Source organism: Cynoglossus semilaevis, chromosome 2, assembly GCF_000523025.1.
Source record: "Cynoglossus semilaevis isolate Cse_v1.0 chromosome 2, Cse_v1.0, whole genome shotgun sequence".
NCBI lineage: Eukaryota > Metazoa > Chordata > Actinopteri > Pleuronectiformes > Cynoglossidae > Cynoglossus > Cynoglossus semilaevis.
In genome coordinates, this window is record NC_024308.1 from 6,247,663 (window position 1) to 6,258,890 (window position 11,228).

The window sequence follows — 11,228 nt, forward strand, 5'->3', positions numbered from 1 at the left end:
AAGAGTTAAGAGATACCTTTCTACATGTTCCTGGTACAACTTTCACTGTACAGTACATGGATTAAACCCACACACACACACAACCACAGATGGAATACAGTAAAGACACAATCCTGGGTTGTAGATATTTCATACAGCCACATCAACATTTCTGCAGATTTATAACGGCACCGATTCTACGTCTCTGGTTAAAGCATCTGAACGATCGGACCGATGGTGTCCCTTCCTGCCCTTTGTTCTTTTTGCTCATTTCAGTTTAGAACCGACACACAATCTGAACGCCTTACATTGCATAAAGGTTCAATAGCGTTTGCCTCGTGAGAAGCAACCGTATGGCAATGCCATCAAGCTTCAATGGGTTAAAGAGGCAACCAAAGACTGTGAGTAAAAAAAAAAATCAAAATCAAAAACTCCAACTAAAGCCATAACCTACACAGTCTCCGATTCCCTGCTGAAATGTCCAAAACACCATCGGCCTTTTCCAAAGTCACGTCTCGTCCTAATGCTCCCGGAGCGATGACGTATCCAGCCGGTGCCGAACTGGACACACGTCTGACCATCGGCGGTTTGTAAAGATGGCCATTTAACTGAGGGTACGAGGGAATTACAAGAGTCAGACGTGTAACTCCGGATTCCTCGGTCAGTGTGGTCGACGCTGGATTAGACTGGGTAAAAAGGAAAATTCCCATTTAAGTCATTTTTTATGGCTGTTGGTGCCTGTTTTCTGTCTCTGCTAAGTCTCTCTGCTATTTAAGGTACCTGTCGGCATGACTGTCAATGTCTCCAGTACAGGGCGGAATACGGCAGCGTTGCTCCTTAGCTCGGTGGTTTCATGACTTAACGGTGGCCCTGATTATATGGAGGGTTAGCGATCTCCTGGACAACAGGACGGAGCCTCCAGTTAGGTTCAGGCAGCCCCTCTTGAGTCTTTTGTGTGAGACTCAAGTGGCTGTTTAAACAGCAGTTGCTACTTTAATGGGGGTTTGCTTTGAGGACAATGCGACAAAGCCTTTGGTTAAACAAACATGTTGAGTCCGTGTCTACACTCATGCTGAAACATCAGAAAGAAAGAAAAAACTGACACTGGGCAAACAAAACTCGATGGAAAAAGTTTGTCTTCATCATGGTTCAGTTGTAAAATAAGAAAAATAAAACACGAAAATTTTGTCGACGTCACCAAATATACACAAAAACATAAATCCTACCCAGAACACGGCAGTGACATTTTTTTTCTCTCCACACGGCTAAAGAATACATTGCTGAAAATACAGTGAGTGCCCACTGTGAACCATTTCCTCGTAAATCTGAGTTCAGCGGCCACAGTTGGGGCAGACACTGCAGAGTCTGCAGTACAGATAATCAAATACCTTGTTCTCAAAGTCAACATCATAATTTTATGGAGGATTAGAAAAATGCAGTTGCTGATCCTCTGCGACAGGCCGGCCCAAAATCTCACCAGGAGGCCAGTCCTAGTACTGAGAGAGTTTTATTGGACATTTGACTTCGTAAATTGAATTTATTACGGTCTGTCATAATGGTAGGAAATAGTCATGTCATGATACTCATAACTATCTTCCTTTTGGGGGGATTTACCACCCACTTCTAGTTGTTGTATTAGCTGCTAGCTACTATATCTATGTTAACTTTTAGTAGGATTTTGTTTATGACTATTGTATGGTAAAAAGTGAGGTATATTTTGGCCATTTGCAACATTTTGGATATTTTTTCCTTATTCTCTTTTTTCTCCAACAACCATAGCATCTACCATGTTAAATTCTTGAGAAAAGAAATGCAATGGTTGACCTAAAGGTACAAAAAAATATCCAAGTCAGCAATAACAGGGAAAGGTAATATGACCAGGTAACTGTAGCACTGAGCTCCCCTGTTCTTTGGGGCTGTACACCTCTTTCTACACTTTACGGCAAATGTATAAATTTAACTGCATTTTAAATCAAATGCTTAATAACTACATGTTGAACCTTAAATAATTTTGAATTGTATTCGTGATGGTAATAAAGTTAGGATTTTTGGTTGTTTACAAGGCAGTCAGCCTGAGAATTGAAGCTAGGCTAAGCTAAATATGCTACGAAGATTCTACATGGAATCATTAAAATAAGGTCACAGCGTCATTGGGTTCGATTCCCAGTGTTATTTTCCATTTCTTGCTGCTGGACTGATGAAAACAGATGGAAAAAAACATTTTTATTTTGCCAAAAATAATTTCCCAAAGACAAACCTGTGAAACATGGATGTGATGATGTTGTGTTAATAACTGCAATGATAAGTTTATATAAAGCTCTCAGTGAAGCTGATGGTCTGGTGGTTTCACAGAGTAACCACAGTATCATGTGGGGAAAGCAGCAGACGTGGAGCCACGCAGACCTATCAGAAATGATAGTAAAGGAAGCCAAACTTTGATTAAACTTCCCCTTCATATACATCCCTCTCATCATCACTGCATCACTGCAACCGAGGAATGACAGGCATGAAGTCAGCGTTCATATGTCGTCTCACATGGCGTATAAAACACAGGCTGGTCAAATCAAACAGGATAAAAACATCAGGAAATGTTGGGTATGATTGGGTTTGATTGTGTCTCTGTACAAAGTCAGGAGCTGGTGTGGAGCCGACCTTAGCCGCTCTCACTTATTGTTGAGTAAACACTCACAGCACGGCCAAGAGCAGCATGTCAGCCAGCCAAGCAAGGAGCAAGAAGTAGAGGAGTCAACGGCCAAAACGAACCTCATGGGCGGAGAGACTGAAGAGACAATGTGTGTTAATGCGTTTAAGAGGGAGAGAACAAGGCCAGGAACGAGAACCGGAGAGAAATAATAATAAAAAGGAGAGAACAAGGCCAGGAACGAGAACCAGAGAGAAATAATAATTTAAAAAAAAGAGTGCGGAGCCAACGAGACAAGACAGAGCCAAAAAGGATTTAATGCAACCTTTTTCAGGCCGTGACCTTAAGACTGATGGAGCAGGGACCCCCAATGAATAAATATATCTAAATGCATGAAAATATATGTATAAATATATTCAAATATATGTATAAAAATATATGTATAAATATACACAAATATGTATAAATTTATAAAAAATATATGCATAAATAGATTTTATTATAACCTCTCGTTGGTAATGGAGGAAGGGAGGAGCAGGAATAAATGTCTAATTAACCAACATTTTCACAACCCCCTGCAGGAACTCTGTGAATCACCGCTTCATGCTGAATGCCTCCAGTTTAGTGTCATACTGATGGCAGCACGGTGACCCAGAGTTTGGCTCTGGTCTCAACATTTTTCTGATCCCTGACAGGAAGACTGTGAGGCCTTATGAAAACACAAATACTTATTTTAACCGTGTCCAAAATCAGCACGGACTAGTGCTTTCGCTCTTCACTGGGTTTGCAGATGTGTTGGTTTACATTAGCTTTGAAGACACAAAGGTGAACTTCACCTGCTCCCACCGGATTAACCAGTGATGAGCAGAGTGACGTACAAAAACTGGAGATGTAAATAAACAAACTGCTGTCATTCATGCATTTAAGCATCAAAGGTTATCACTGACACTGTTTTCATTTGAATGTTGACTGTTGAAGTGTTATATCTTCTCCTGCCACATGCTGGTAGCAAAAACAAAATATTGCAAAAATATTTGGTAACGCACACTTTGTATTCATGCTAGAACTTCAACCCAATTTAGGAATGTTAGCAAAGGCTGCTAATGTTCCTAGTGACTCAAAACCCAACAATTTAGGAATGTTAGCACAGGCTAATGCTGAGTTATTAAGATACTTTCTAGCAACAGACTAGCTCCCTTGCTACTTGCGCAGTGTTTAGCTCAACTGTAGTCAGACCCGATTGCAGCGGTGGTTAATTTAAGCCAGACCAGGAGTGTAACTCATTTAATAAAACACACTGACTAATATTTTTTAATACAACATTTCTGCCTTATTTCAAGGTAACATTGGTGCTGTACAAAGACCAACTTGTTCGTGACTAAATATCTGTCCTCCTGCTCGCAGTACTGGTTCGCAAAACCCTTAATGCAATGCAAACAGAGTTGCAAAAGATTTACTCCGAGACACATATACAAGAACTGCAAAAGCCGTTTTTTCATTCAAAGAAATGTAGCCTCATCTGCACACATTTAAGTCACAGCAGAGCTACCCGTGGAGGACACGCGGCAAAGGTGTAATTTGATAAACCTGTAAAGAAAAAAAAAAGAATGGTCTAAAAAAATGTAAAGCTCTATAAGCTGGTACTGTTTCCTGCAGTCCTTGAAGGTGAAACTGCTGCCAGGTCCCTATGTGAAGTCTATGTGCAGCATGTGTGGCTGATTCCATTAGACTCATTAAAGTGTCACTTGGTCGTCGGCGCGCTCTCGCACTTAGACGCCGGCTTTTACAACTGCAGCAAAGGACTCATTGTGTTGTGTGTGTATAAAATACAACTGAGGACATTTTCCATGTGACAGGCGCAATTTGTCTTCCACACACTGAAGGTATTGAATTTAAGGTGGGCTATAGTGGGTCGCTCCACTTACAGTCAAACACATACTGTACCAGTTAGATGATGGAATAATGGCTCAAATATAATTTGACTCCATTAATGTAGAGTAAACCTGAAACTAAATATACTGTTACTGCTCATTTCCTCAGTGCAGGTACCTATGCTTCACTGCAACACCAGCCATTCCTGGTGCTTCTTATTGCCCCCAGTCAGGCTAGCACTACTGCAAAACAAAGTTTTTTTCAGATACGAAAGATATTTTTGGAGTATTTTTCAGATTAATTAAAGTTTTTTTTTTTTAGCTAAGGTTAATTTTAGCTATGTTGAGTTTCTAATCTTATCATCTTTTGGGGATTGTATTTTGTTGTTATTTTTGTTTTGTTTTATTAGCCTTAACCTTTTGGTCTAGACTTTAGTTACTGAGGCAACTTAAAGTCATCCTTCTTTATCTGAGTGATGTTGGGTTGATTTCTGGTATTGTTAATCGCTAATACCTTCTGAAATACCTGGTTTTATCCTTGACAATTATTCAACATCTCAAAGGCATTTTAATGCATTAGTAAGAACTTTGCTAAAATGCACCTGAATTATTTACTACGGTTTCACGAGAGGAGCAGACGGCCTTCAGGTGTTTTTACATCGTCCTAACGTTTGGACCCAGCGGCCTCTTGTGCAGACAGTTAATTGCAGGAAAAAGGTTTTCACGCGTGGCTACAGCTCACAGTGGCAGAAACGTTACCAAAAGTCTCCGTTAAAGATGTGAGGGAACCGTGTTTGGTTTTTGATTGAACGCTGCCTCTCCAAGGACCTCCGCGCTCGCTCCTCAGAGAGTGATGGGTGGAAACACGGGCAATTTCTCTGCCAGTCTTACACGAATGCAGGAAGTCTACTCTCCTTCGCCCATTCAAGAGAAATGCTTGTGCCTGACTTGGCAGCAGTAGACCACAAAGAAGGAAAAAGTGTATATCAGGCTTCGTCCAAAATTCTTTCGTCAACCAGAATTGACAACATATTATCAGGACATTCCAGCCAGAACATTTGGAAAAACAAGACTAACATTTACTGGCATCTCACAACATGGATATACATACTCCCAGAATTCTGTGGTTATCAATAAATTACAACCACTTTGCTGCTCTCTTCAGGGGTCACATCGGTGGATTATTGGCCTCCACCTTCCATCAATTCCTATTTTCTGTAACTACACCCTGAATATTCTTTGGAGTACTTTTTAGTTTTTTTCTGCCTCAACCATGAAGAGGATCAACTCTAAAGAAATGTTCAAAATACGTCAAGCAGGTAAATCCTTTCCGAAGTTGAGTTCAAACCCTGGTAAAAGACATTCCGAAGGCTAGCCTGTCTTAACAACCTTCAGAAATACACGCAAGAAAAGATGGTCTTAGTGAAAACAGTTTGTCCTGTGGCTGCAGTGAAGCTGCCTGGTGTACAGTACATGTGTGTTCCATAAGAAATGGGAAGCAGATAATTGCCCAAGCACAACATAGTTTACTCATCAATGTTTCAAATCAGAGACACGAGGAAAAGAGTAGAGGGAGATATGTGATTTATGTCGACACACTGATTAAATTATCTGCCGGTCTTTTTCTTCTTAATTTACACACTCAACATGGAGTCGAACTGTCTCAAAAGAAAATAACCAACCATCAACTCTGAGAGAGAAAAAAAGATCCATACATCTGCTTCACACATAAAGTTCCTGCTGCATTCTTCTGTCTGCCAAAGGCTTTTAGGGATGCACAGAACTTGATGGCTGAGTGGGTTTAGCGTGTCGTTGCAGAGTGGGAGTCGGAGTTGGAGACAGTGTCGACTCATCCTTTTGACAGAGATGTACCACTGAGAGCGTGACAGAGCCCCGCGTTTCCAACACCATCTGGATAACATATCAATAAACTGTGAACATCGATGTTCAGAAAAACCACATATAATGAGCTCAGCTGCTAGTTTATGAGATCAGCAAATAGAGAATTTTATCTTATTTTTTATGAGATCAGCAAATAGAGAATTTTAAAAATTAAAATAAAAAGAAATTAGAAATATATCAAGTTATCTTTAACGTGTCCCAGGAAGTATGTGGGGACAAAGAATGTTCTAAGATCATTTTTAAAAATGTATTTATGTAAATAATGAACCTATGGATCCTTATAGGTCATTTGAGAAAAGAACAGAAAAATTATTTGCAACTCATTGTTGGAGGTGTACAGTTCCTTGAATATGAATCTACGTTAAGCCCAGACGTCAGAACAGAACAGATAGACATCTCAGTAGCAGGCAGGGCAGGACAAGCACCTACACACTCTGCCTGTGGGACGGAGGAACTCTCTTTCCAGGCCTGAAGTGCCTGCAGTGTCAACAGTGTGTCTACACCCAGACAGTTCCACCAGCTCCATGATTTATAGCCTCTCTGAGTGTTATTAAAAGGCTAAATGCAACTCCAAACACATCTCACATCGTCCCTGCCCTGCAGAGGACCTTTTATGTTCAGAGGTGAATGCCCCACATTCAGAAACACTTACAGTTTATGTGGCTGGAAAACACTGTTGTCAAATTATTTTTATGAGCATGTCACAGACAATTACTCCGGGGCTCAGGAGTAAAGGCGCTGAGCGGAATGACAGAGACACTTCTGGAAATATGCTGTAGCTGCAGCAGCCACGAGCTGCATCATAAATGACCCTTCCCTTAAAAATGTTTTTAATTACATTATATGGTATTTCCAAGTTTAAATTTGATTATAAGTAAATGATATTGCAAAATCATGTGACTTTTGTCTGATTTCTTTTTTCTTTAAGTTAATAAAAAATAAACCCACATATCAGTGTTCACTTCCTCCATGGAAAAATGACACACAGTAATAATTATCTTGTGATTTGTTTTGGGGTTTTTTAAAACTGAGCTGCAATTTACAGAAAACTGCTGCAGAGGAGAAAAAGGTTCGACTGGCAAATAAGGCTGCGCTCATGACCTCATGACCTTTCTGGGATTAGGACCCAGAGGCAATTAAGTGAGCATGTAATGGTAGAACCAAGTGTTGTGTTTTATTAAAAATAACATGGACATGAAGTTGACGGCATTTGGTTGTAAGTCAACCAGGTTCCAGTTGAAACCATAGACTATGCAATTAAGAAGTATCAACATATTTTTTACGGTAAAAGAAGGAAGTCTCGTTAATAAAACAAAATTATTTTTTCTAAGAGCTGATTTAATGTCTTACTCATTCAAACAGGAGGCAAATTGTGTAAATTCAGATCATCTTTAAAGGAAAACAAAAGGTAAAGCACAATAGAGGAGAGTTCATATTAGTAGAATCTTGATCCTGTTTAGAGGAAAATAAAGCAAAATACATGCATATGAGCAGAATCTGAAGTTTACAGTACAGTGATCGACATCTGGACTCTGAAATAAAACCCTGATTATATTCACTGCGTAACCACACACGGTGTCCCATTATGTTTCCCATCATTCTTTATCTCTAATTTCCTCTGAACGGGATCAAGATTTTAAAAAATATTTTTTATTGAAGACCTGAAATGAAAATTAAACCACAGACTCATGGATAATGTAAACTGTATAAAATTTTACAGTGCTTAACAATATTCACCACACCCGCTCATTTATACATTAACCCCCTCCCCAACTGGGAAACTTTAAAAAGTTTGACCCACAGTGACCGACTTCTGATGTCTGTAAACCACGCAGCCGCCACAACTTCCAGGTCACGTTTGCTCAGTAGCCTCGGACATACAAGCTCCACTATTTCCACCAACCACTCATCACAGGGTGTTGCTGTCTCTGCTCTTCACATATGATTACAGTTAAACCACAAGGCTGTTTGTCTTTGAATATTCCCATCGCAGTGAGCCAGGGGAGAGACAAAACTCCCAGTGTTATCTTCCTCAGACGCGTCATCTTCCTGGGGACACGGAGGTTATGTTTGTGGATGCAACGCTGGAACAAAGCATCTGTTTATTGTGTCTCTGTCCGCGGTGAAGCCGTGATTATGCGTACGCGGTGAAGTATCAGAATCGCCGTCAGATTATCTCAGTGGGAGTGAGATTTAAACCTTTCGGCAGATTTTCCAGTGGGACAATGTGCAAAGCAAATCAGGCCTGGTCTCAGAAGAACAGTACGAGCATATAAATGTAATTTTAGAGGAAAATTTCACCCATAAACTGCAGCATGGGGGAAAAAAAGACCTCCATACCAAAGTAAGTCTGTGCTCCCATCTCCTCCATATCCAAACATAAAACACCACTTCAGGAAGTTATGGCCGAGTCTTCCAGTTAAGAAATGTGGATTAACATTCCTTCTTTTTCAAAGCCATGATACAGGAGAAGAGACGGCGAGGCCATAGAAAAGTGCTTTACGTTCATTGCTGCAGTAAATGTAAATTGTACATCACCATTGTAAATATCAGCCGAGAGCATTAAAGGAGGACAGCGTTAGTCCAAACAATCCTTCGAAAGACAATTTATCACCACCCATTAGGGACAAGAGGACCGTCTCATACGTACTACAAACTCTGAAGACAGCGCAGGGAACAGACAGCCGTCTTCATAAACAATGTTATTTATATTGAAAACCAATTCCATCATTCTTACATTTGTCAACCAGACACCAGTGACATATACCATTAGGCCTGGAAATGTAAATGAAACAGACTCTGGTCACCCAGGCCTGGTGTGACTCTGAATGACCACAAACTCAGGTGTCTCTTTTTTTTCTAAAATAAAGCAAAAAAAAAAAAATGACTGAAAAGATCAAATTGATTGATTGGCTTGAAATATGATGAGGTCTCTACAGACACTATTTTCTATTTTATTTTTTACCATCTCCACTGTTTTCCTACATTTTTCTTCTGTAAGAAAAAGTAAAATCTTATAAGAAATACTGTAGTTGTTGCCATAGCAACTGTATACATCTTCATAGGAGATTAGTCAAAAACTTTAACTGTTAAAATCAGTTGCTTTGGAAAATAAAGCCACAAGTACCAAACACCTGGCCCGGGGGCCACTTCTGGACCTCAACATCTGGCCTGAGATGACATGAAAATAATAATTAAGCCCCTGAGGTCATTTTTGAAATATTGTGAATAATAATTATATTTTTTTTATTAGCAGTTTGTGCCACTTTTTTTGTACTGAACACCAAACTCTGATGTGCCTCTCCAAAGAACTGACGACAGCAGCGCTGGCCCTGAGCTCATTTGAGGGTGGGACCCCTGGTATGTGGGCAAATTTTAACTAAATTCCTATTCTTTTACCCCTGGTATGTGGGCAAATTTTAACTCAATTCCTATTCTTTTTTTTTGTCCACTTTTCAGTGACTAAATTCAGTCTACGTCTAACCTTAAACATCCACCTTTTACTAACTAATGTTAGGTGGGGGCAACTCAGGTTGCAGCAGCTGCACCTTTTCAGTGGAACCTCATGCATCCCTTATCTGTTAATGTGGACAGAAGCACAATAGGAAACCCAGCTGACTCGGTCAGAGCCTCCCATTGTCTGCCAATGGAGTCAAGCCTTAACCCGTGCAGAGCTTTTACAATGACAATAGGACGATCATCTCCAAAACCCACGAGCATTAACATGAGAGTGGGGTCTCAATGAGAGCAAACAGTCTCCCTTAAACCGACGGAGGAGCAGAGTGTTGGGGCCCCAAAAAACAAACACCACTAAGGAAAACAAACAAACAAACAAACAAACAGCGCAGGAAAGGTGATCTACTGGTCCTGGACTCCAGGTACAACCATCACGGTTGACAGATCGCATCATTGTGGGGAAAGTGTGAAGAGAATCTGAGGAGGGGGGATATGAAGTTTTAAGTTGGACTCACCAGACGCGCTCATGTCCAGGAGGCCTTGGAGGAGCAGGCTGATCCAGAGCGTCCTGACGCCTGGACATCTCCACTGACGCTGGCACGCCGCTGCCCGACTGGGATACATTCCTCCGGCTCTGGGTTAAAACCTTCGTCCGCTTTTAACATCCACTGATCTCACACTCCTTCAAAACTTCGGGAACTTCTCCAAGATAAATCTCCAGATAAAGTGTCTTCTCAACTTGTGCGCTCCTTCAAAACGCAGAGGAGAAAAAGGCAGAAGAAAAAACTAGGAGGAAATAAAAAAGAAGAAGAAGAAGAAGACGTGTGGAGGAAAGTTGTCTCCGTCTGTCCTGGACTCAGCCTCTTCCCTCACTTTCTCTCCCTCTGCCTCGGCTTCTGTCTCTGCTTCCCTCCACTGTGCGCAATCCTTCCTACAAACACACCGCAGGAGCCACATGGCTCTCATTAGCCACGTGTCGCCACCACGTGTTCATTACAGGAACTGACGGAGGCCACTCAGGCATTTAAATCAGAAAAATGCATGGAGATGGATTCAAAGACCCCGGGACTTAAAGAAAACCTTCTGTTTTTTTTTTCTTTCCACACTGAAGGGTCTGTCCTAAAAGAGACCAGCTTCTGGAGAAGACTTTATTAATCTCCATAAAAAAATCACTTCTCACAGCAGCAGGGTTGATATAACATAAACCAACATGTTACAAAGAACAACAACGGTGTGAAATAAGCAGTTTTTTGTCCAAATTCCTACATTTAGTTCTTTAAAAAAACTCTTTCAATGCCTTATTTTTGAGGCTTTTTTTTTTTTTTCAACGCCTTATTTTTGAGGCTTTTTTTTTTAAAAATCCTCAACTAAGATAAGTT

The 11,228-nt window shown here is 40.6% G+C and overlaps 1 protein-coding gene across 2 annotated transcripts in view; it reads right to left on the reverse strand.

Moving 5' to 3' along the window:
- Positions 1-10,958, reverse strand: part of ror1 (receptor tyrosine kinase-like orphan receptor 1) — a 111,472-nt gene extending 100,514 nt beyond the window's left edge. For both annotated transcript variants that reach the window (XM_025053173.1, XM_025053170.1), the window contains exon 1: positions 10,365-10,958. In XM_025053173.1, the coding sequence (XP_024908941.1) occupies positions 10,365-10,473 (109 nt within the window). In that variant the 5' untranslated portion in view covers positions 10,474-10,958. The remainder of the gene's footprint in view (positions 1-10,364) is intronic.
- Between the last annotated feature and the right edge of the window lie 270 nt (positions 10,959-11,228).